Raw genomic sequence first — 25,956 nt, 5'->3', positions numbered from 1 at the left:
ATTAAATAAAAGATCAACAGAACCAAATGTTGGTTCTTCAAACAGATAAACAAAATTGACAAACCCCTAGACTAAGGAAAAGGGAGAACAGACTCAACATCAGAGCCATGAAGGGAGACATTACAACTGATACCACAGAAATACAAAGGATCATTAGAGAGTATTACAATCAACTATATGCCAACAAATTTCATAACCTAGAAAGAAACAAATTCTTGGACACATATGCCTTAAAGTGCTGACTGAACCCTGAACCCAAGGCTTCACACATGCTAGGCAAGCATTCTACTACTGGGCTACACTCTCATCCCTTTATTAAGATTGAATCATGAGGAAATAGAAAATCTGAACAGATCAATAACAAGTCTGAATCAGTAATAAAAAAATCTCCCATTAAAGAAAATCCCAGGTCCAAATGGGTTGCTGAGTTATACTAAGAATCTGAATAAGAACTAATACCAATTCTTCTCTAATTATTCAAAAAAAATTGACGAGAACAGAATTCTTCCACACATTTTCCAAGGTCAACAATGCTCTGACACCAAAACGAGACAGGACAACAAGAAAAACTATAGGCCAATATCCTTGAGGAACATTAAAAATCCTCAACAAAATACTTAAAAATTGACTCTAACAGCTTATTAAAAAGATTATTCACCATGATCAAGTGGGATTCATCTTGGAAATAAAAGAATGATTCATTCAATGAATACAAATCAATAAATGTAATACAACACATCAACAGAATGGACAAAAACCACAATTGTCTCAGTAGACACAGAAAAGGCATTTGATAAAATCTAACATCCATTATAATAAAAACGTTGAACCAATTAGGTATAGAAGAAATGTACTCAATATAACAAAGATCTTATATAATAAGCCAACAGCTAACATCATACTCAATGGGGAAAAGTTGAAAGCTTTTTCTCTGAGATCTGGAATAAGAAAAGGATTCTTACTTATACCAGTTTTATTCAACATAGTACTGGAAGTCCTAGCTAGAGCACCCAGAAAGAGAAAGCAACAAAGGGCATCCAAATTGGAAAAGAGGAAATTGAACCGTCACTGTTTGCAGATGATATGATCTTATGTAAAGAAAACCCCAAGGACTCTACCAAAAAAGTGTTAAAACTAATAAGCTAGCAAAGTTGCAGAACATAAGGCCAATATGTGAAAATCAGTAGCATTACTATAGATCAATAGAAAATTACCTAAAATAGAAATTTAAAAATCAATCCCATTCATAATAGCTAAAAAAAATTTTAAATATCTAGGAAAAAATTTAACCAAAGACATAAAAGGTTTCTACAATGAAAATGATAAAACCTTGATGAAAGAAATTAAAGAGAACACACACACATGTGCACACACAAATACACACGCACAATAAAGGACAAGCACCCTGTGTCCATGGGCTGGAAGAATCATTATTCAAATGTCTATAGTGCCTAAAGTCATCTACAGATTCAATGTAATTCTTACCAAAACATTATTTGTGTGCAAATAAAAAGTCCTGAACAACCAATGTAATTTTCAGCAGCAACAAAAGCAGAAGACATTACACTACCAAACTTCAAAAACACTATAAAACTGCATGAAGACACCCAGACCAATGGAATAGAACAGAGAACCTAACAGTGGACCCCCACATCTACAGCCACCTGATTTTTGACAAAGGTGCTAAGAGCATGCTTCGGAGAAGGCAGTCTTTCAACAAATGGTGCTGGGAAAACTGGACATTCTCATGCAGTAGGATGACACTCTAGTTGAATAAAAGACTTAAATATAAAACCCAAAACTATGAACCTTCTAAGAAAACATTAGGGAATGCTTGAGGACACTGAATAGGCAGGGCTTTTTGGACAAGATCCCAAAAGCACACGAAAGAAAAACAAAAATAGACAAATAGGATTAAATGAACTAAAAAGCTTCTGTACAACAAAGAAAATAAACATCAGAGTGAAAAAACAACCAACAGAATGAGAAAAAAATTTGCAAACTATATGTTTGACAAGGAGTTAATACCTAGAGTATATAAGGTACTAAAAAAAGTCAATTTAAAAATGAGCAATCTAGGGCCAGGGATTTAGCTCAGTGGTTCTGCCGCCTGCCTCACAAGCGCAAGGACCTGAGTTCAATCCCCGGTACCAAAAAAGAAAAAATGAGCAATTTACCTAAACAGACATTTTTCAAAAGAAGATATACTAAAGGCCAACATGTATGTGAAAGAAATGCTCAACATTACTAATAATTAAGGAAGTGCAAATCCAAACCAGTATTAGATACCGGCTCACTCCAGTAAGAATGGCTAAAATCAAAAAGACAAGAGCTGATAAGGATGTGGAGAAAAGGAAATGTTTGCACACTGTTGGGGGTTAGTGTAACTTAGTATAGACTTTGTTCAAAACAATATTAAAGACAGAACTATGATCTGACCCAGCAATCCCGTATTCCATATCCAAAGGAAATGAAATCAGTATGTCAAAGACACCTGCACTCTCATGCGCACTGCAGCACAGTAGCCAAGGAAAGAAAGTAACCTAAGCCACCAACTGATGAATGGACACAGAAAATGCAGCACATAAAAGCCACGGAATACTATTCAGCAGTAAAAATAACAATGAAACTCTGCCATTTACAACAACATAGATGGAACTAAAGATCATTATACTAAATGAAATAATCCAGGCATAGACAGACAAGTACCACATGATCTCATTGACGTGTGCAATCTAAAGCAGTTCATCTTTACAAACACAGTGGAAAGGCAGGAAAAGTGGGAGGGGTAGGGGGAGGTTGGAAAGGCTATCAATGGATACTAAGTTACCATCAGACAGGAGCAAGATATTCTGGCATGCTACTGCACGTTGGGTGACTATAGCTAACTACTAAGCATTTATTTCAAAAAACTAGAAGAGGGCCGGGGATTTAGCTCAGTGGTTTCCCCGCCTGCAGCGCAAGCGCAAGGACCAGAGTTCGATACCCGGTACCAAAAAAAACACAAAACTTTGGGCCGGGGATTTAGCTCAGTGGTTTCGCCATCTGCTGCGCAAGCACAAGGACCTGAGTTCAATCCCTGGTACCAAAAAATTAAAAAAAAAAAAAAAAAACTAGAAGAAAGGATTTTGAATTTTTCACCATATAGAAATGATAAATGTTTAAAAAGATAGATATACTTGAGTTGAACATTACAGAATGTGTACATGTATCAAATCACAAGGTACCCCATTAATATGTATAATTTTTGTATCTATGAATGAGTGTAAAAAATTAATTTAAGAGCCAGGAATGTAGCTCAGTGGTGCTGCACCTGCTTAGCAAGCACAAGGTCCTGAGTTTGATTCTCAGTACCAGAAAAAAAATATAAAACTATTTATCTTTTGTATCAGTAATAGCAAGTCCACTTTCCCTGGGCCCGTAAGCCATTCCAGCAAATTACAGAGCCTGAAGTGGGAATCTCTGTTCTGTAGCCATGTCGGGCAGAAGTGTGGGGAATCTGAACCCACTGCTTGCGAATGGCACCTGAAGTGGGGGGCATCTTGTACGACTGAACTCTGAATCTGGGCATTTCTGCCAGCCTGGGCGGGTGGCGTCAGAGGGAGGTTGTTCGTAGAACACCTGGGCAGACCAGGTGAGACCTGGGTGAGAACCAGGGCACCTCGCACACTGGATTCAGCCCTGGCTCTGCTTCCATTGTGAAACGGAGGATACCATACTTAAGTGATCTTGAGTGTGACAGTACAGTGTGGGTGCCAGAGCCAAAATTACAACCCCTGTACCTCAGTTTCCTCCACTATGAAAGGAAGGAGGGCACCTTTACTCATGCAGCGGTTCCTGTTTCTCTTAACCCTTGAGATAAAGACTCTCAGATCTCTTGCCATGAATGAGGTCCCCTCGAGGAAGAGAGATCCACTCACCAGAGGCTCGGGCTCCCCCAAAGGGCTGCTGGCCCACCACGGAGCCAGTGGACTTGTCATTGATGTAGAAGTTGCCGGCAGCGTTTCTCAGCATCTTGGTGGCTTCCTGGACGAAGTCCCTGTGAGAGGAGACAGCAATAAGAGGGCACCTGGCCCGCATGCCCCTTCTGTCCCGGGTCCAACCTCCAACACCTTGCCCAGCCACACTGGCTTTCTGGGTTAAGCAGGAGACCATGCATGGGGCTAGTGACACTGGCCAGCTGCTAGTGATGGGCCCTGGATAGGCTACTTAGTGACTAGCCTCTGCTTCCTCTCTGGGAAGAGGCCTGGCATGTCTCCATCACACGGCCACTCTGAGGTCAGACAGGAGGACAGGAGCCAGGCGTCTGCTTCACTCTGCAGTGTGGGGGTGGTCACCGGGCTCCCCAGGCCTCCATCAGCTCTGGGGAAGCTAATCAGAAGCTCCCCAGGCCAGGCCCCCAGAGATTCACTCAGGGGTCACCAGGGGGTCCCAGGCTCTGTACTTCTAACAAAGAGCCCAGGGCTGTGTGCACTTTGCTGGCTCACCTGCCTGCCTGCTGAGGGGGAACCGAGAGAAAGTAGGGTTAGCATTAGTCCCAGGAACTACGCCCTGGAGGTGAGGAAGGGCTGGGAACAGACAGGCACAGGCCATAGGGATGAAGGCTCCCCTACGCCAACCACTCACTTATCCTGGGCAAACACTGCCCCCGTGAGGCCGTAGCTGGTGGTGCTGTCAACAAGCTGCAGGGTCTCTCTGTACCTGTCGTCCGGGTAGACGTACACAGTGAGCACGGGCCCAAAGATCTCCTGAGAGAAGCAATGGTCAGTGTCCCCAAGTCCCCACTCTGCTTCCCTCTCCCCATCCCCAGGCCTCTGTCCACACCTCAGCCAGAGACTGCTTCCCCCAGGTTTCCCTGGGGACGGGGGAGGGTGCCCAGCTTCCTGCCCCATCTACTCCCACCTGATGCAGCATGCTCTGGCCTCCTTGCTGAACCCAGCCCTGAAGAGAAAATGGGCCAGGCCCTTGGAGACGGGAGGCTCTTAGCAACCGCTCGTGGTGGAACTGCCTCCTCGTGGTCCCCTCTGCCACCAAGGGCTGGGGGAAGAGCCTAGCCCTGCACTGCCACCCCAGGCAAGAGCTCAAGAGCCTCGACCTCTCAGGGCCTTGGTCTCTGCTCCATCAAGTGGGAGTGGTGATGCCTCATGGTCTCAGCCGACGCCACCTGTGACTAGCCCACTGTGGGAAGGCTGCCATCATTGCTGCTACAGTTGCTGGGGTGGCCATGCGTGGCCATGAACAGCGGCAATGCTAGGACCCAGGGAGGGCCAGCAGCAACAAGGACAGGGCACTGGATTTGGAACAGGAGCCCCAAGCTGAAGTCCTGGCTTTGCTCTCTCCTCTGTGAAGTGGGACAGTGGGGAGGAAGACCCCTCACCATGCCCTGCATATGCTCTTGTGAGTATCCTGGCCTGGGCCCAGGCAGCCCACCCTGGTTACCTCCTTCATGATGGGCTCCTGAGGGTCCGTGCTCTCCACGATGCAGGGCTCCACAAAGTAGCCCACTGAGTCATCACATTTGCCCCCAGCCAGGACGGAGAGGTTGGGTGAGGAGCGAGCATGCTCCAGCCACTTCTTGATGCGTGCAAAGGACTGCAGCAGATGAAGAGGAGAGTGCCAGTTGAGCTGGGGTTCCCAGCAGCGGCTCCCAACACACCTCCAAACCCCCAAAAGACCTGTGCCCAAAGGGCTCATGTTTTCTGGAATAGGGGCAGAGTCAGGGGAGGGCCAGGCTCTGGGTGAACCACGGCAGAGACAAGGGTGGACCCGCACCTATATGCATGTGCGTGTGCACATACGTGAACACAGGGTAGAACCACAGTGGTACTTGTAAACACACACACAGATTAAAGTGTAGGTCTATGCGCATGCATGGGTGCCTGGATATGTGCAGCACACGATGGGCCTGCCTGTGTGCAGGGGAGCTGCCTTGCTCAGAGCAGCAGGGTGAGTGGCTCCCACGTCAGAGCCCTCACATGTCCTCCTCCTCCCAATCCAGGGCTGAGCCCCCAGGAATGCCCTCTTCCTGTCCGTACCTTGGCATCAATCACTGCGGAGAAGAAGGTCCCAAAATCCTCCACGGGCTGCAAGCAAGGAAGGGAGAGGCCAGGGGAGGTGAGCCCCGCCACGCGCCTGCCCCATGTGTCCTCCCGTGTCCCTCCCACCTGCACTCAGACAGCCGAGCCCCAATCCCATCAGCCCCCCGCTGAGCCACTCACATCGCCCACTTTGATCCTGCTGTGCTCCTCCAGCAGCCGCCCTTTGATCTGCGGCCACAGCGAGCTGGGCACGTAGAGGCGCGAGCAGGCCGAGCACTTCTGGCCACCGTACTCAAAGGCCGAGCGCAGTGTCCCGCTCACCACGCTGTCCACGTCGGCTGAGCGGTGCACGAAGTGAAAGTTCTTCCCGCCACACTCTTTGGGGAACAAACAGGTCAGGGAATGAATGGGGGCTTCCCTGGCTGTTTCACAGCCCAAACCACTGTCCGCACCACCCATGGTGCCCTGGTCCCGGTGCCAGCCTCACAGATCACAGATGAGGAAACCGAGGCCCGGAGGGGTAAAGGGTGTTGAGGTCATCAGCACCGGGCAGGTCACCACCCTCCTGCAGTGGTTTTTTCGCCCAGTGAAACACCAGCTAACAGCGCTTGCCACCTGCCTGGCTCCCTGAGAAGAACTTGGGCCATGTTCCCGCCAAGCCTCACAACTATCTCTGTGTTTACTCCGACACAAAGACAAGAAAACCGGGGCAGAGAGATGCAGTCCCATACTTCAGGCTGGGCTGTGTGATTTCCCCCCGGAGGCCTTGAGAAGAAACCTCCAAGAACAGAAACCCCACGTCCCCCCCTCAAGGGGCTGCCTGTTCATCTCACCAAGCTCAGACGGTGCCAGGCGGGGCTGGGAGCTGGGGAAGCGGCAGCCGACCTTGTGCCCTCTCCCCATGAGCCACCAGCCCCAGCTCTGCCTCCCGTGTGCTGTGTGACCGGGGCAGCCCCTGCCTCTAGGTCTCAGCACTTTCCCAAAGTGTGCTCCACACATGGCTGGCGGACATTTGACAAAATCAAAGAAACCAACCTTCGGTCCCTCGGTCACAAGCAGCTGGGGTGCTAGAGAGGCCGGTACAGGCCGCTCTGTCACTGCCAAAGTGCTACCAGGCAGTGCAGGGTCCCCAGCCCCGGCTGGAGAGGCAAGGGGACTCTTACCTCCGGCCAGGCGTGGGAAGGTGCGGAACCGGTCCAGGTTCTGGGCCACCTGCTTCCACAGGTGTTTGAAGGTGCTGGAACCAGGGGACAAACAGCGTGTCAGGGGCTGGGCTCAGGCATGTGGAAGGGTGAGGCCGGGGCATAGGGAGCAGGCCCCACAGAGGAAGGGGCTGAAAAGTCAGGGAGGGGTGTGCAGCCCAGCAGGGGTGAGCAGGGGTCACAGAGGTGGTCACTGGGTAGCTGGGGGCAGCTTCAAAGGGGAGACCGGGTGGCAAGATGGCAGCAAGGTCGAGCCTTGAAAACTGAAGGTGCTGGGCTCTGTCCTGACTCAGACACACAGGGCTGTGTGATCTTGGGCTCACTACTTAACCTCTCTGATCCTCACGTTCTACTCCTCATCTAGGAACTGAAGAACAAGCCCCATGAGGCAGGGCTGCTCCACGATTGCCTCCAATGTTGAGTCCAGAGCTTAGGCCTGAGCTGGCCACACTTGGGGAAACACACTGCCGGGGTAGAGGGGCAACCTCAACCCACCACCCCAGCACCCAGGCCTAAGAGGCCAAGCTGAGGAGCATCCCAGGAGACAGCGCTCACACCCCAGCCCCAAGCTGCTGCCTGGAGGTCCTGCCTCCTCTCTGGGCTCTACTGTGACCAACCTCAGCACCACAAAACAATAAAAATGCTAAACACCCAGGAGCTGAGACACAGCAGCTAATACTAATTTATGACTTTCCTACTTTTCAGCTACTGCTCAGCAGAGCATGGCAAGTGGGCACCAGGCCTGCTCCACCCAGCCAGAGGCTAGAAAACAGCCTCCTCAGCAACTGTCAGGTTGCCATCGCCACCCACAACCCCGAGGGGCGGAGACGGGGTGGCAGGGCCTGAGGCCGGGAGAGGGAGCAGGGAGAAGCCACTGCAGGTGCCCAGCGGAACCAAAAGGAGCCCTACCTGCACACCCGGACACCTCCAGGCACACGATTCATCTTCCTTCCAACAGGCTTGCCCGGGTATCCGGCTGGATGAATGATGCCCTTCCGCCCCCAGCCTGGGTACTTGGGTGTCACCTGTCCTGCCCACTCTGGCCCTGTGGACAGGTGCTGCCATGCTCTTGCCCGCCCTGCCCAGTGCATTCCTGCTGTCTCTACCCTGGATCAGGGCTACTGTCCCTCCCTGGATGCCCACAGCCTCCTACTTCCTGCCACAGAGGCTCCTGCTCCACAGAGCAGCCCTAGTGAGTGGCAACTAGGACAAAGGTGCAAAGGTGGAGGCCTGCAGGCACCAGGCAGAGAAAGCCATTAGCAGACAGGAGCTGCAGAGGCCCAGGGCCAGGTAGGGAGTGAAGAACCAGAGAGCACTACCTGCCATCACACCACAGTGACAAGTGGAAGTGCAGGCCTGGGGGACCAGAGCATCCCAGTTCTCAGAGAAGCCAACATTAGGATTTTTCCATGAAATCATCCAGTGACACAAAAGTGGGCCATCACTGTTAAGCCCCAAAGAAACTACCCCGCCCCCAGGGACTCACAGCACGCTGCCTGTGAAGTTGATGCCGCAGAGGTGCTCTGAGCTGGTGACAGTGTCTCCAAAACCAGGCCCGTCAGCTGGTACAAACTGGATGATGTTGGGGGGCAGGCCGGCCTCCCGGAGGACCCGGTACACAGCATAGCTGGCCAGCATGGCCGTGTCACTGGGCTTCCACAGGACCACGTTGCCCTGGAAATGTACCATGACTCACATGGTTGGGAGCCATGCTGGCCCCGACCCCTAACCTAGCCGTGTTCTCCAAGGGTCTATGCTGTGCTCCAGAAGCCCCCACCAGCAAGGCCCACCGACACGCACTTGGCCAGGGCTCCCTTGCTCCAGAGCCTTCGTCCCTTCATCCTCCCCCTTCCCCCAGCCAGGTCAGTTCTCAGCAGTTCTAGGCGCTGCCTGGGCGCGGCTGCACACAGGCTCTTTGTGTCCTGGGTCGGGCACGTGCACCATAGGCATGCACGAACTTGTGTGTGTGCCCTGCAGGTACAAACCCCAAGGCCGTCCTGCACATGTACACAGCACACACGAGCATGGGCTTCAGCATCTGGCTGCCTGCCAGGCCTCAGCGTCAGCCCTGCCCTGCCCAGGCTGTCTTCGGAGATGTCAAATGGGGACAGTCACCTCCACTCCACTCAGATAACAGCAGTAGGGCCCAGTAATTGCAAAGCCACCGGCCCCGAGACAGACTAAGCCCAAATTTGTTCCATCATTCACCAGCCCTAAGTCTCAGCTTTGTCATAGGCCAAAGACATAATCACAGTTGTTCCCCTTGAAGGCATTGAGAGAATTAAAGGAGGTCACCCACACACAAGTGCCACTGGAGGCAGCAGGCCCTCCGGGTGAACAACAGTTACCAGACCCCTAGGTGCTCTGGTGAGACCTCACCAGACCCCCCAGCCCTGTAAGACGGGCTCCCCCCGTTCCCACTTTGCAGATGAGGACATTGTGTCCCTAAGAAGTCTGCCTGAGGTCACCCAGCCAGGAACAAAGCTGAGATTCAAACCAGGCACCAGACTCCAAAACCTATCCACGTCCCAAGCCTCCACAATTGGCTCTGCCAGCCTCTGTCTGCTGGGACCAGGTGAGACAAGCTGTGGGCAGGTGTGTGACAACCCCTCCCACTGTCCTCACCATCAGGGCCGGTGCCCCTGCCAGGTTGCCACCAATCGCAGTGAAGTTGAAAGGCGAGATGGCCGCCACGAAGCCCTGGGGAAGGAGGAGGCAGTGAGGCCAGGCCCAGGGCTTCCAGCAGCCCCTGCCAGCCCTTCCATCTGCCTGCAGTACCTCCAGCCCCCGGTACACCATGCGGTTGGTGCTGGGTGGCACGCTGATGGGCTGCTCTCCTTCCAGCTCCATTGCAAACTGGGCATTGAATCGGAAGAAGTCAATGAGCTCGGCAGCAGCATCAATCTCGGCTTGGATCACAGTCTTACCCTGCAACAAGGCAGGCTCAGTGGCAATGGAAGAGCCTCCTGCATGATGTTCTTTTTCCCACAGCAAGCACAAAGCCCAGCCCCAGAGAGGACAGGAAGCCTTCAGGGGTCTGACCCAGCCTGAGTAGGGTTAGGACATCGTGTGAAGGATGCAGATGGCTGCTTCCCTGGGGTGAGGATGCAGCCTCACTAGCTACCGCAGGCTAAGAACCTGGAGACTGGTGACTGGGATCCCTTAACTGTCCCTTCTTCCCTTCCTCCTGGTGGCCAATGACAGCCATGGGGAAATGGCTCTGCACAGCAAGAAGGGGCTTTTCCAGATGGCAGTGGGCCCATCCTGGGCACACGGGGTCCATGACTGGTGCACACCCTGGGAGGGACATCATGCCAAGGAAGCTGAGCTGGGAAGTTCAATGAGCTTCCTTCGAGCTCCTGAATCTTTTTAATTTTTCTGGAACTGGGGATTGAATCCAAGAACACTACCACTGAGCTACATCTCCAGCCCTTTTTATTTATTTTTCATTTTGAGACAGGGTCTTTCTAAATTGCCCAGATGCAACTCTAAAAGTGGACACTTCTGGGAGGGCATGTCATCCCATCTCTGTGCAGCAGAGGGCGCTCCGACCACAGGAACAGGGAAGCAGGTGGGAGCAAACAGGCAGCCTGGGTCTGGCTCCTGTAATTGGCCCTTCAGGACCAGGTGGGCTGCACCCTAAGGTTCAGTTCCTGGAGATGGTGAGGATGACCCTTTCCCCCTTGACTCCTTTCCCAGTGCACTAGGTGGCCAGCAACACTCACTGGATACACATTCATTCACTTAATCATTTCTCATGGGTTTCGGAGGCTGAAAGACACTGGAAGCATCAGTCACACTAGTAGGGGAACATTTACATCTAGAATATTGTGGGACCGGGTCTCAAAAAATAAAAAATAAAAAAAACAAATCAAAACATAACTCAGCACACCCTGGTGCGATCAGAACTGTGACTCGGAAGAGCAAGCTCTGGGGAACAGAGCAGAACAAACCCTTGTGGCCTGGGAAGGTTCTGGAAGCCTCAGGAGGAGGGGACAGAAACTGGAGCAAATGGTAAGAGCTCACTCCTGGGAGGGGACCCTGGGCAGCGGCAGAGAGGGTGCCGTGGTGTCCAGGCAGCCTCATTAGTGACACCGCGGGTGGGACAGCCTGGCAGGGGCACAGAGCAGCTGCAAGTGGACAGAGGTTGGGCAGGAGGCCCAGGTCAGGCTGAGGATGTGGGATTCCTCTTTCAGTGACCAAGGGACCCTGGGGGCCGGCAAGCGAGGAACAACCTGCCCTGAGGGCACAGAGGTCTGACGGAGTGGGAATCAGTGAGACTTTGGGGGGCACTGCCATCCAGGACAGGTGGCCCAGAGCAGGGACAGAGATGAAGAGGAGGGGACAGGACCTTGGCGTAGCACAGACTGTCTGGCCATCCCTGACCCTCCATCCTGGCTCCAGCCCCTGTCCCTGCGCACACCCCTGGGTCTCCAATAGGGCCCAGTGGCAGAGGCTACCCAGCCAGTGTCTGCTCACAGAGGGACAGAATGTGACTCACCTGCCCCACCATAGTCTTGGCAAGGATCTCGGCCCTGCGTGGCCCACTCAGCATGTCTGCTGCCTTCAGGAAGATCTGGGCCCGGTCTGCGACAGGTTTCAGGTCCCATTCTTTCCTGGCATCCAAGGCGGCCTTGATGGCCTTGTTGAGCAGGTCCTGATGGGAGAGGAAGTGGTCAGGGCTTCCTTCTGCAACAGAATGGCCCAGGGGAGGGGCCAGGGAAGGGAAATCGGGGAAGCCACTCTGCTCGGGAAGATGCTAGTCCCCGGTCCTCAGCCCCTGTGCCATGGCTGGCTGGGCAGCTCCAGCTCAGAGCACATCCTGGGGTCAGCCTGAGGCCTGAGCAACTGCCAGGTTGGCCACCAGGTGCTGCTCCAGTCTCTCATGGTCTAATCAAGGACCCACCTTATTCCTGGGGCCCCGTAAGCCCTGAACCCACTGCATTGAGGTTCCAGCCATGAGGTCAGAGCCACAGCCTGAGTGGCACACCTGCTGATGGCATTCCAGGCACCTACTGCCCTCACTGCCACACAACACAGCCCTAAATCCCTGTCACAGGGCACTTCAATCCCTGCCTGGCTTTTATCTGGTTCCTTCAACTGCCCACCCTCCCTCCAGAGACCAAGGTCTGCCCCACCGCAGTGGGCACGGCGGACGGCCCAGCCCTGGCCAGGAAGGCTCTCATCTGGCTGGACTTCACCTTTGCATGCCTGGCCCTGTCAGACTGCCCGGAGAATCCACCCCTCAGGGCCAGAGAGAGAAGTGGCGATTAAGCTCCATCCCCACCAGCAGCTTCGGGACTCACCTTGTCCGCATAACAAAACTTGGCTACCTTGTGTCCATGGTTAAAAGGCTGGGAAGAGAGCAGAGTGGGGTCACTGCCAGAAGGGAGGAGCTGGGACAGGTGGGGATGGGCCAAGCGCAGAGCAGGGAGCCCTGTGCAGGGAGGCCCTGGACACATTCGCTCCTTCGCTTCCCCAAAGCCTTCTTTAGTGGCTCCGGCCGCCCTGGTCCTCCCTCCACAAGGTTATTAAGCACCTGCTGCGCAATGAGACATGGTCCCCACCCGCACAGTCTCTGGGTCACAGGCCAGGAGGAAGGCAGGGGCCACAGACCACACAGTCTTTCAGGGAAAGTGTGGGCTATGGTCAGACACGGGTTCAAATCCCAGCTCTGAAGCCTCCTGGCCCTGAGCCTTTCGTAGGCTCATGTCCTCTCCCCAGTGTCCTCGTCTGGGAAACGGGCACTTTGTCCCCACTTCACAGTATGGAGAGCAGGACCAAGTGGGATCGTGGGAACAAATTCTCTGAACCATGTCCAGCATACATGAAGCCGGCTGATAACCCCATTTGCAGAAGGGCCAACCTTTCCCTTTCCCTTGAGTTTCCTGGCTGCCTGCAGCATTCGCCAGTTTCTGGGTGGACCAAGTCCGAAAAGTGGGCTCGGGGACCAGCCCTCTGCTCACTCACCACTTCCGACGGCCCTTGGGACCCAGCAGGGATAATGGCAGATACTGTGTGCACCTCCACACCCACCACCCCACCTGTGGACAGGACTCAGAGGAGCTGAGCACACTGCCTTTTGCTTGAGTTTTGCACGTCCACAGCCCTTGCGGTCTGGGGGGGAAGCACAGGTTCTGTGCGTCTCAGCCGTCAGAGTGCCAGACTCAGGCACCAGGAGAGGTTGCGCCACCCTGGGGGACTTACCGACACCTGGTACTGCACGTCCGATGTCCACACCTCCTCGTCACCCACCACACAGGGGATGGCTTCCGTCCTGCCCTTCAGGTCCTTCAAGGCCTGCGGGGGAAGGATGAGAGTGTGGATGAGCACTTCTGCGGCTCTTTCTCCGGCTGAATCCCTGACAAGGAGCCTGCACTTGGAGCAGCCCCGGCAGGATGGCAGAGAGGAGGTCAGGCTGGACCTGGAGTTTGGGGAACGTGTGCACCCCCTCCTCGCCAAGGACTTTTCTCCAGCCTCAGTCTCCCCAAAGGAAGGTCAGACCTTCCTCCCTGGTGAGGTGCTGCCTGGTCTCGCCAGCACAGCAAGATAAAACACATTTGAAACTCATATGAAATCTCATGATTTGTTTAATTTCTGGCAATTAATTGGAAAGTCATTTTAGTATAAAGCATCTGTGCACATGACCTCTGACCTGGCCTGAGATGTCAACCTACTGCCCCCTGCTGCTGCAGGTTCCAGGCTCCCCAGCCCCATGCTGCCTCCCAGGGCTTAGGCAGGGGCAGGAAGGCAAGGGCCACTGGCACGGAGCCGCATCTCGGGGGCTGTCTCCCTGCAAGCCCTGCACCCTGGGGCCCCACCCTGTTACCTTCAGAAGTGCTTCTCGCTCCGGGGTGCCCTTCGTGAATGCTAAGATGGGCTCATTGGGCACCTGCAGGGACAAGGCTCGCTTCCACCACAGCCTGGGGACAAGGACAGAGCAGAGGCAGGCAGGTCAGCAGCAGCCATTGCTAGGGGTCCTGGAATGGCTCAGAAGCCTGAAACCCAAAGCAAGAGTAGGGCCTGGGGGAGGGAACTGGCCTGGGGCCCAAGACCGGAAAGTCCTGGTCCCACTACTGTGGGCTGCCAGGCATCTGCCTCGCCTCTTCTGAGCCTGTTTCTAAGCTGTTCCATGAGGTTCGTCTCACCAAACCCACAGAGTTGTGTGCTGTCTAAATGCATACTGCAGTGACATGTAAGAGTCCTGCACACATTGAGGGATCCTCTTGCTTTATTTCCCACAATGCTACCGTCATCTCAAATCACTTCTTTCTCCAAGCTGAAAAGGCAGCAGAGCTGAGTCTCAGAATGTGAACCAGCTGAGATCCCCTGGCCTAAGAGCTGGGTACCTCAGAGGCACAAGGGCATCCGACATGTGCATCGTGAACTTGGAGGACTGACCTGAGCCCTGTTCCTGGTGACAGGGAGGGCTGGTCTGGGGACTCAGTGTCTGGTTCTGGTAGGATAGAAGAATTAAAAATCAGCAAGACAAGAGACAAGGAAAATAAAACTGCAGCTTCATTTAAAAATGAAAACTACAGGTTCATGATATAAGCCCATTTCTTTTGTTTATTTGTTTTATTTTTGTTTTTGAGACAGCGTCTGGCTATGTAGTTTGGGCTACCGTTGAACTCACTATGTAGCACTTGGGAAGGCTGAGGCAGGAGGGTCACCATGAGTTCAAGGCCAGCCTAGGTTACATAGTAAGTTTAAAGCCAGACTGAACTACATATCAGACATTATCTCAAAAAACCAAAAACAAAAAGACCACACAGATTTCCACCATAGACCACCTCTTCACCTGTAAATTAGACCACCACCCAAAATACTGAAGATTATCTTATCGTCAGTGGGCCATCCTCACCTACCTACCCAGCACACCAAGACCAAGACTATAGGTTATCAAATTCCACAGATCTCGACTGCCAAAAACACACAAATATTCCCAGTTCGAAACTGCAATGATCAACTGTACTCTACTCTCCTGAAATCTCTGTCTAATAAAACCTTCCTGAGGGCCGGGGATTTAGCTCAATGGTTCTGCTGCCTGCCTCGAAAGCACAAGGACCCAAGTTCGATCCCCTGTACCAAAAAAAAACCTTCCTGGGCCTCTTACTGGTGTGTCCTGAAAACTCTTCTTCCAAGACAGGAGTCAACAAACCTGCAAACTTGTACAACAAAAGGGTAGGATAAGTTTCTCAAAGACCAGCTTGGCAACAGGTCCTGGCAATGGGATTTTAAGAATTCGAATTCCATGCTGGAATCCAACTGCCTTGGGCACTAGTGACCTCTGCCCCCAGGCCCAGCTCTGCCACTTCCCAGCAACGGACTTCCCTCAAGGCCTGTTTCCTCCCCAGGGGCCCCAAGCATGAAGCCTGCCCAGAGCCATGGGGCATATTAGCCTGGACAAAGCTCCCGCCCCACCAGGACATCAACAGGCCTCACCAGGGACTAGGGGCCAGCAGCAGGTGTGGGACACTTGGCGTTTCTTGGTGGCTGCAGCAAGGGAGAACACGAAGGCCATGAGGACCCATGAGAAAATCAGAAAGGTGCTTAGAGAAAAACCTATTAGAAGATTTAGGCTTCTGCTGGGTACTGAGGGGAGGTTCAGGAAGTCACTTTGTTCTGAGTCAGATGCTGTCAGAAAGTGGGGACAATTCTGATTTGGCACAAAGTCCCTCACTTAGCAAGACAGGGGCATCCAGTACTTTCTGGGTGGCCCCACGGCCTTGTTGGAGAAAATTATGAAGTGGACCCATGCATCTCATTTTATCATGGTCTTGAGGCAGGAGATTAGGGCACTGTAGACTGGCTGGGAGAGTGGAAGGACCTGTGTATTACATGCACAGAACAGGTCCCAAAGCCCTGCCCATGGACTTCTCTCCAGAATTTAGATAGGATGGCCCAGACCCAACCTCAGCCTGAGGAGGGGAAATACAAAAGGACACTGAGCCTTCTGCCGCTGCAACCCCTCACAGCTGCCCACTCTCATCCTGCACACTGTATTTTCCTACTTTTCCTTGGCCCAGCCTCACTCCACAGAGCCCCTTCCCTTCCCTACCTGTAATAAATGTAAAACCTCACTACCTTTTGCACTTATTCTTTGCACAAGACAGAAAGAACATCTAGAAGACTACAGTGCCCCAAAACTCGGGAACAGTCTGAGTGATGTTGGCATCTGTGAGTTTATGCCCAACAGGAAGACAAAGGGGCCAGACTGGGAGAGTTGGGGGCCACTTTTTTCTCCTCCAGAAGGAATCTGGGGCTCAAAGGCCCAGCCTGGGTGGCCTGGGAAGACACAGGCCAGGGACCACATGCAGAAGCCCCGAGTTCACTCTGCAAGGTCAATCCAACACCTGCTGTGTCTCTGGTGCAGTCCAGGCCCCAGAGGCACGGCAGTGGTCACGGCAGCAGCTGACCTGGGGGGCACGGGGGGGGGCACGGGGGGGGCACGGGGGGGCACATGGTCAGGAAATAAACATGCAGATTATACAAGGTGATTATGAGTAACTAAGGGGGAGACAGGGCTGCTTTAGGAAGGCCTCGGCGGGGGGGGGGGGGTGACCTCTGACCCCCAAGAAGGTTTAGGGAGCCCAAGAAGTAAGTGTAGGTGAGCAGAGGGTGGACAGGGCCTTCAGAGTTGAGATAAGGGGGATGTAGGGGGACAGGCAAGGTCCCAAAGGGAAGGTAAGCATGTGGGACCCACCCCATCCCTCCTGTCCAAGGACAGACATGCTGCAACCCACCCCACCACACCCAAGGGAACCACAGACATATTCCTCAGCCCCACCCTGCCCCTAGCCAAAGGAAGCAAAGTAGGACTGGGACATATCTAGGCTCAATCCAGGCCTGCTTCCCACTAGCTGTGACGGTAAGGCCACTCCTAATCCTCTGTGAAGTTGTGAGGCCCATTCTCAGGGTTACTTAGAGCTAAAATGCAAAGCTACTAGCCAGGAGCAGTGGCATAAGCCTGTAAGCTCAGCACTCCAGGAGGCTGAGGCAGGAGGATTCTAATTCAAGCAGAGGGTGGGCAATTTAGCAACATAATGAGAACTTGTCTTAAAAAAAAAAAAGCTAACATGGGAATGCACACCCCTACTGTTCGGGAATGAACCCAGAGGCCCCCTACAAGCCTCAACAGCCCCTTGGGAATCTGCCTCCTAGGGCATCTGGAAGGGTTAGGCTGGGATCTGGGCTGGAATAGGTCAGACAGCAGGTCAGACGTCACCATGTTGGCTCCAGGTCAGAGGTAGGAACCCTGAGTAACTGAGTTGTCCCAACCCATCTCTGGGCCCCAGGACCCAGCACAGGGAAAAAATCAGGAACTGACACCACACCTGCTCAGTGACCTCAGCACACCTTTAGGGACTCTGGAGCCTGTCCCTCACTTGAGGAATGGAGACAGTGCCATGAGCCTCGAAAGTCACAGTGACCATGACTTCCCTCCTCCTCCGGCCCTGCCAAGACTGAGAGGGCAAATTCCTTCCCCGATGCTCCCAGGATCACATCCCCAGGGGCAGCCAGGGGCTCCTTTGCTGTCAGATTAAAGCTATCAGAGTCCACCCTCAAGTCACAATGCAGGGGCATCAGCCTCCTCCCAGGCAGTGCCAGAAACAGAATCCTGCAGGTCTTCCTGCCCCTCCCAGGCAGGGGCCCCTGTGACCTCAGGATCATGTGCCCTCCAGGCCCTGGCCCGGCCAGCTGTCCCTCAGTTCGAATGTGGCCTGAGGAACACAACTAGTTCAAAGTTCAGCCTGAGTCACTGCAGCCAGAAATAACCCAAGGACCAAGGCAAACTTTTTTTTATTCAGGGGGCATTTTGATTTAACAGGAGCACCCTTCCGTGAAAGGGGATGAATCATTCACAAGACTTGGGATCTCCAGGCCAGGGATATAGCTCAGTGGTGCTACACCTGCCTGGCAAGCACAAGGTCCTGAGTTCCATTCCCGGTACCAAAAAAAAAAAAAAAGACTTGGTGCCTCCATCTAGGGAATCCTTGCAGGCAGGACTATCTCCCTCATTTATTCAATCATTCATTTGTGCACACATTTACCCACATGGCCACAAGGCAGAGATGGTGGGATCAGCTCAGTATCAGCCCACCCAGTTCTTAGTACCCATTTCCTGCACAGCCAGGTGGTGCTAGGCTCCAGAATGCAAATGTCTCTCAGTTCTCCATGAGGAGGCACAAGATAGGGTCTAAATCTGACTCAATTTCCCTAACAATCGGGGTGCCCCCTTCTGTTCCTCCAGAGAACCCCACAACCAGGGCCTGAGACCTAGACCTGCCACCTACCCTTGAAGGTACCAAATTCTGAGCTCTAAAGGCCACACAGATTTCCTCCTGTCCAAGAGCAAGGGGCCAGCCCAGACAACCTCAGAAAGCCATAGAGGGCAAAGGGCAGGTGCAGGCCCTGGGCTCCCTCCCAGGCACTCCTTGGCCTCCACCCTGTCCAAGGCAACTCATCAAAGGTGCTACCAACTTCCGTCTGGCCTAAAGCAATGTCCACTCCTGCCCCATTGTCTCCAAGCCACTCTAAACCACAACCAAATCTATCAGTTGGCCTCACCTAAGACAGGGTGCTTCTGAGAGCTGCAGCATTAGGCAATTTTCTTGTTGTGCAAACATCATAGTGCATTACACAAACCTGAGTGGTACAGACCAGCCACCTGCCACGGCCTCTTATGACCAAGCAGTGCTGAAAATGAGGAATGTGTGGGGCAGCTCCCAGGGAAACAGGGTACTGCTTCACAGCACACTTTGTTTTTATAAGTAGAGTGCTCTAAAATAACAAAAGTATATTATATGATAAATGCATAGCCCAATGACAGTTGTTCATCATCATTACTAAGTACAAGGTATTACACATAGCTGCATGTGCTGTGCTTTTATATGACTGGCAGCACAAGCAACACCACAAATACATGTGAAATTCATTGCACTGGGACGTCAGGTTATGACATCCCTGGACAACAGGGATTTTTCAGCTCCATTATAATCTTATGAGACTCCCATTGTACATGTGGTCCACTGTTGGCTAAATGTCACTGTGGTGACATATCTATCTATCTATCTACCTACCTATCTATCTATATTTTCTTTCAGTGCTGGAGATTGAACCCAGGGCCTTAGCACTGAGCTACATGCCCAGCCCTTTTTCATTTTGAGACAGTGTCTTGCTAAATTGCTAATTTGGGCTTCAACTTGTAATCTTCCTGCCTCAGCCTCGCAGAGTGCTGGGATTATAGGCATGTGACACCTCATTTGGCTTGGTGACTATATTTTAATATGAAGAGTTGATCCAAGAAAGGAGGGATGGAGAAACAGCAAGCACACAAACACACACACACACACACACACACACACACACACACACACACACACAGAGTCCAAAAGTACTCTGTGGCTTCCTATCCCTTTTTTCAAGCCCTCTGAGACCCTACCGTGTCGACCCGCCCCACTCGATGCAATCCAGACTGGGGTCTCTTCTGTGGGCCTCCCTGCCGGCCCACACACAGCCCAACAGGGCTCCTCTTGGGTCATCTCTGAGTCCTGAACTTTCTTAAAGCACCAGGGACAGCCCTCATTACAGAGCTCAGCCTGACCATCTGTGTCTACCAGGCTGCAAGCTCTTTGTGACGACTCCTTTGTCCCTTTGTCCTCCCTCATGAGACACTCTAAATCTAGCACACTGCCCTGCCCATGGTGAGCACTCAAGCAACATCTTCAAGAGCAACAAATGTCCACATGGTATCAGGCCGGTGGTCTTCTGCTAACAGTTGGGGCTGGATGCAAATCCTTTAGATTCCCCAGTGGCTGAGCAGAGAAATGCTATAGAAAGAAAACTAACTTTGCTTCATTCACCCTCCCAGGAGCTGTTATCTGTGGTCTGATAAGGCAAATCCTCCTTATCACTTCAATTAAGGTAGAATGCAGGCTCGGGAAGAGAAAGTGCAGGGCCCGGGGCAGGGCTGGGAGGCAGGGTTCCAAGCCTAGGACAAGGCACTTTACCGCTCTGCAAGGAACAGCTTCGCATGCCACCATGTGCTCAGCGAGACACTGGGATCATCAGTGAATGCACCGTACAAATGTCCAAGGAGGTTCTACTGAGACCTATGCTACGGAAGAGTGAGCTGGGGTTCAGAGATTACGTGACTTGTTCATGGCTGGTGGCCACGGCTCGTGACACAGGAAGGTCAATGCCCCTCGCCATACAGCTAGACCCTCACTTCCCACCTAGGCAAACAAGCTGTCTTGAGATGGGCAGTGACTTACTTGCCCAAAGTCACTCAGCTGTCTGCTGGCACCGAAGCTCAGCCCAGTCTTTCCATTCCATGCCATCCTCTCTACCAGGAAGCAAGATTCCCAGGCAGGGCACGTGTCTCCCCAGCCACAGGTGTGGTAGTTAATTAGATGAGAGGGGCGGGGCTGAGGACCTTAAGCCCACAGAGCTTGCCCTGCACCATCCTGGGTCTGGGCTGTCTGCTCAAGGCAGCCTCTGGTGGAAGAGAGGAAGGATGGTCATCAGAATCACAGCTGCACTTACCGAGGTTTCTGGGTTTACATGTGTGAATCCTCGGTTCCCAAAACAACCTGGGAGGTGGTTCTTATTTCCCATAAGGCAGCACACAGAGGCTAAGCAACCTACCCAGAGCCACAGAGCTGCTAAGAGGTGGAGCTTCATTCCAACAGCAAGTGTCCAATACCTACTGTGTGCCAGGTGTACAGCACTCCCAAAGGTGCCAGTGCCAGCCACTGCGTGAGACAGGACTTAAACAATTTCAGAAGCATTATGATATGTAGATTCTATTTATTCTTCCAAACAAATACCTACAGAGCACACAGAAGGCACCAGGCACCCAGCAAACTCTAACCCTCACAATCATCTGCTCGAATGATGTTAAAACAATTGTCCCCATGGGCCGAGGATTTAGCTCAGCAGCACAGCACCTGCCTGGCAAGCTCGAGGTCCTGAGTTTGATCCCTGGTAACAAAAACAAAAACTGTCCCCATTTCACAGATGAGGAATATGAGGACATGGGGGTGGGGGGTGTCAGGGAGGACATGCCAGCCCAGAGGTGCTATTCCTGCCACTGCCTGGATGCACCTGAGAGCAGAGTGTGCCCAGGGAATGGAGAGAAATGCCAGCCTCCTGCCCAGGGCAGCCTACACCTGCAGGCTGGGAAAAGGTGGGGTAGTTTTAAATCACGGAAATTAAAGAGGGGGACACTGTAGGCCACAGGGAACAGTGACCAACCCAGCCAGCCCATAAGCCCTGCAGTGGCTCAGCAGAAGTCATCACTAGGTCTGGCACAGGTGAAGCAAAGGATGGAAAATAGCATTTTCTGTAAGCTGACTGTGTGCCTGGCTAGCTCTTAAATTTATATATGATTTTGTACCCTGCCTATTTCCAGAGAATAGGCAGAGATGACCACCCAGTCACCAATGAGAAAGTTGAAAGAGAAAAGAACAGAAGTTGGGGTGGAAGACGGCACTCGGCTGGGAGGGCTGGTTTCAACTAACTTGAGGGTTCTGACAAGTTTTCTCTAACTTCCATTAGCCCCAGTGGTTTTTTGTTTGTTTTTCTGTTTGTTTCTTTTTATTTTGTTCTGATTTTTTTGGTTTTTTGGTACTGGGGATCAAACTAGGGACCTTGTGCTTGCGAGGCAGGCGGCGGAACCACTGAGCTAAATCCCTGGACCTGTTGTTTTATGAGACAGGGTTTCACGTGTAGTTCAAGCTGATCTTGAACTCACTATGTAGTCCAGGCTGGCCTTGAACTTACAGTGATCCTCCTGTTTTAGACTCCTGAGTGCTAGGATCATAGGCGTGTGCCACCACACCCGACCTAGCTTCAGTGTTTAATATGTGAAATGGGAATACCTTGGAGGTTACTGAGGCATTCAGTCAAATAACTCATATCCAAGCCAAGTGGGAGCCATTGTCTGCAGCTACCATCCTTGGGCCTATTCTCAATGGTCATCTGTTGGTGGTAGTCATTTCAAGACTGACAGTGACAAACATCTACTGACAAGTAGGGGGTCCTGATAAGTTCATCTATTCACCCAGTGTTAGGGGTTCACCAGGAGCCAGACAGCTCTGGGCCCTGGGGTCCCACAGTAAGGGATGAAAAGCCTATGGCAAGAAAAAACAAGCGCTACAAAATGTACAGACTGAGGATCCCTTATCTGAAATGCTTGGGACAAGAACTGTTTCAGATTCAGATCTTTTGGGATTTTGGACTCAGGGGGCTGGGGATTTAGCTCAGTGCCACTGCGTCTGCCTTGCAAGCGCAAGGTCCTGAGTTTGATCCCAGGTACCAAAAAAACAAAAATTGGACTACCTGCGTGATGGTGCACACCTGTGATTCTAGCACCCTGGGAGCTGAGGGAGGAGGATCACTGAGAGTTCAAGGACTTGAATTCACTATGGGCTATATAGTGAGTTCAAGGTCAGCAAAAAGACCCTGTCTCAAAAAAAACAACAGGGGTGGGGATTTAGCTCAGTGGGTCTGCTGCCTGCCTCACAAGCTCAAGGACCTGAGTTCGATCCCTGGTACCAAAAAAACCCAAAGAAAAAACAAACAAAAAAAAGCATAGTGAGATATCTTGGGGAAGCACAACAACTCTAAACATGAAATCCATTTATGTTTCATAAATAGCATATGCACATAACCTGAGGGTAATTTTATACAATATTCATAGTGCACTTGCATTTTGATCAAGATCCATTATATGAGGTCAAATGTACAGTTTCCCTCTTGTAGTGTCACACTGGCACCCAGAAAGCTTTCAGACTTGGGATGGTCAACCTGTACATGAACATGGGTTTTCTATTGTGTTTTGTAGTTTTAGTACATTCATGTTGAAAAGATGTTAAAAGGATATTCAGCAAACAGTAACTGTGGTTGCTTTTGTGAGGTGAGCTTACCATTTGGTACCGGGGATCGAACTCAGGTCCTTGAGCTTGTGCAGCAGGCGGCAAAACCACTGAGCTAAATCCTCAGCCCTCTTTCTGTACTTTTTACAACAGACTCATACTAATTAAATAAAAAGAAAACACAGTAACCAAGGGTTGTTTTTTTTTTTTTAACTGGTTGAGATTCCTGGTACTCAAGGCAAAAAGGGAAAACACTACTGATTCTTCAAAACAGACAGTTTTTCTTGGCATGAGTTTGTATCTAGGACACTGGCAGCTTTCATTAAAAATGTCCTAAAACTGTTTTTCCATAAATCAGATACAGGGCCGGGGATTTAGCTCAGTGATTTTGCCGCCTGCTGGGCAAGTGCAAGGACCCGACTTCGACCCCCGGTACAAAAAAAAAAAGAAGCATAAATCAGATACAGCATACCCCAGGCATGTCCTAAATATCCCTCAAATGAATAAGTGATCAAACACCAAAGATACCCTAGAACTGTGGCTCTCAACAGGGACAATTCAGCCCCCATGTGACAACGAGCAATGTCTGGTGAGTGTTTCTCATTGTCATGACTGGGGTGCTACTGGAACCCAGTGGGCAGAGGCTGGGGTCCTGCTGAAATCCTACAATGCACAGAGCAGCCCCCACAACAAAGGTTTAGCTGGCCCCAAATGTTAATGGTGTTGAGGTTGAGAAACCCTAACTGGGCATCCGGCCAGAAGTAACCTAAGCCTGGAACCAGGTGCAAAGTACTGTCTCCCCTCTCAACACAGGAAGCCTCATAATTAGGACCATGAATCTGGAATGAGACCCATGATAATTTTAGTCCTACGTCTGCCTAAACTTGAAGATAGCGCCTCATCTATAAAATGGGGACAATAAAGTACAGGTCAGCAGTGTTGGCCCTGTGGTATTTGATTATTATGGAGTTTTCCTTTAGAACATAAATTGCTTTCTACCAGATATTAGAGGGGTTTTATCCCACTGTTTTTGTCATGGGGGGTCGGGGACGGACAGGGTCTTGCTATGTAGTTCAGACTGGCTTTACACTCACTATGTAGCCCAGGCTGGCCTCCAACTCATGGTGATCCTCCTACCTCAGCCTCTCAAGTGCTGGCATTACAGATGTGTGCCACCTCATCCAAATCCCCTCCTGAGTACTGGGATTACAGGTGTGCACCACCACACCCAGCTTTTTGTTCTTACCACTTTCGGAAGCAGTTCTGAAGGGGGATTAATACCAATGTTATCTTTTACTGTAATAAATTTTTAAATTTAAACTTCCACCATTTTTTTTTAACTTTCACCATATATTTTGATCATGGCTCATGCAGTTGAAAACACCCATGCCAGCCCATGGAGGCAGGGAGAGGGATACTGATTAACTCAGAAAGGGCACAGCTCAGCAAAGGAGCTGATACTACACAGCCAACAAAGCCGTAATATCCAGGCAAACAAAACTCAAACTGGGGGACAAGAGGGTGTTGTCCAGCTCTAAAAGGGAGGTAGATCAATATGCACAGCCCTACCAATCTGGGAGCGCCTCTGGTCAGTCTCTGTCCTATCCTCCCAGCACTTAGCCCAGGGCGGAACATTTGCATGGAGGGCACTGGGGTCCAGGAACCCAACTCCACTGTGCTGAAGTTGGCAAATCAGGATATGAAGAGCAGCTCTAGCCTGGAACTGCACCTCCTGTTTTTTCATTGTTTGGAAGAATAATATCCCGATTCACAGGAATGAGAAGTGCAAATAAAAGCGATTCTGAGGGTCTTGCCAGTAATAATAACCAGGCACTGATTATGGGGCAGGCACTGTTTAAGGCACTTTACGGATATTAACTCATTCAGTCTTCACAATAAGACACATGCCAAGTGCCTAGTGCAACGTTTGCATATTATAAGCATTGTATAAATATTACCATTTCACCTACCAGAAGAAAGGAGGCCCTGTTGTCTACCTCACCTTTAAATGAAAAAGGGGAGGGGGGAAGCAGAGGGAGAGAACGGTGGAAAGCCCGCTAAGAGGAGGAGAGGACTCAGGGAATCTCAAGAAGGGGTCCAGAAAATGAAACTGGGTAAAGAAGCTAGAGGCGTGGTGTGCTAAAAATAGACATGCTCCCATCGGAAAGCCAGCAAATTTCGAATACTGCATCCAGCACGAGGGAGAGACTAGTGAAGAAGGAGGCCACTTTCCGGCGAGAGATATAGTCCCGAGCAACCCACCCGGCTGCAGAAAGAGGTTCCCCCCTAAGAAAGCTGGCCAGCTGAAGGCGAAGAGGAGTGGACTGAGGAATCCCCATGAGAGGGAAGCCTGGGTGGAGGCGGGAGCCAAGCGACTTCGGACGGAGGGAAGCTCCTGAAAACCCCGACGGGGACCGATCAGCCGCAAGGAGCCGCCCAGCGACTCTCAGGACCCCGGGCAGCAGGCATCGCGTCTGTGTCGGCCTGGATAAGGCGCTCACTTACCTGGCCCCGCTCCAGGGGCGGACCAGCAGGAGGCGGCGGAGCAATCGCGGCTGTAGCAGCATCTTCGAGCCAGCTAAGTTGTCTCCTTAGCCCGAAGCGACCGCCCGGCAAGGCTAGACTGCGCGACCTCGATGGGAACGTACCACCTAGGCGGGAGGGGGTGCCGCCTCGCCCTGGCCTGCCTCCCAGCTCCGGACCCCTCTTTTTGGATCTACGCCCTTTAAATAATAACCTCTCTGTGTTAGTTATAAAGAGGCTGTTATGTAACGTAGACAAAGAAGTCTTTAAGAAAAGTTCTGAAATACATATATACATATGTTTTCTCTTCCT

General features: G+C 51.7%; 1 protein-coding gene across 2 annotated transcripts in view; it reads right to left on the bottom strand.

Moving 5' to 3' along the window:
• Aldh4a1 (aldehyde dehydrogenase 4 family member A1) overlaps positions 1-25,956 on the bottom strand; it is a 29,982-nt gene extending 4,026 nt beyond the window's left edge. The window contains exons 1-14 of one of the 2 annotated variants that reach the window (XM_004850409.4): positions 25,627-25,939; positions 14,070-14,163; positions 13,448-13,540; positions 12,547-12,594; positions 11,742-11,897; positions 10,019-10,168; positions 9,866-9,940; positions 8,727-8,914; positions 7,202-7,275; positions 6,219-6,415; positions 6,036-6,083; positions 5,440-5,592; positions 4,627-4,748; positions 3,921-4,039 (exon numbers count right to left, since the gene is read on the bottom strand). In XM_004850409.4, coding sequence (XP_004850466.2) covers positions 3,921-4,039; positions 4,627-4,748; positions 5,440-5,592; positions 6,036-6,083; positions 6,219-6,415; positions 7,202-7,275; positions 8,727-8,914; positions 9,866-9,940; positions 10,019-10,168; positions 11,742-11,897; positions 12,547-12,594; positions 13,448-13,540; positions 14,070-14,163; positions 25,627-25,688 — 1,579 coding nt within the window. In that variant the 5' untranslated portion in view covers positions 25,689-25,939. Of the gene's footprint in view, positions 1-3,920; positions 4,040-4,626; positions 4,749-5,439; positions 5,593-6,035; positions 6,084-6,218; positions 6,416-7,201; positions 7,276-8,726; positions 8,915-9,865; positions 9,941-10,018; positions 10,169-11,741; positions 11,898-12,546; positions 12,595-13,447; positions 13,541-14,069; positions 14,164-25,626 lie in introns of both variants that reach the window. The other variant, XM_021262928.2, reaches the window with a different exon arrangement.

This window comes from Heterocephalus glaber, unplaced genomic scaffold (assembly GCF_053883595.1).
Source record: "Heterocephalus glaber isolate CG9 unplaced genomic scaffold, H.glaber_assembly_v1.0 deba00001452, whole genome shotgun sequence".
In the NCBI taxonomy this organism is placed as follows: Eukaryota; Metazoa; Chordata; class Mammalia; order Rodentia; family Bathyergidae; genus Heterocephalus; species Heterocephalus glaber.
Note: the sequence above shows the minus strand (reverse complement) of the source record. Positions and strands in the feature narration are given on the sequence as shown.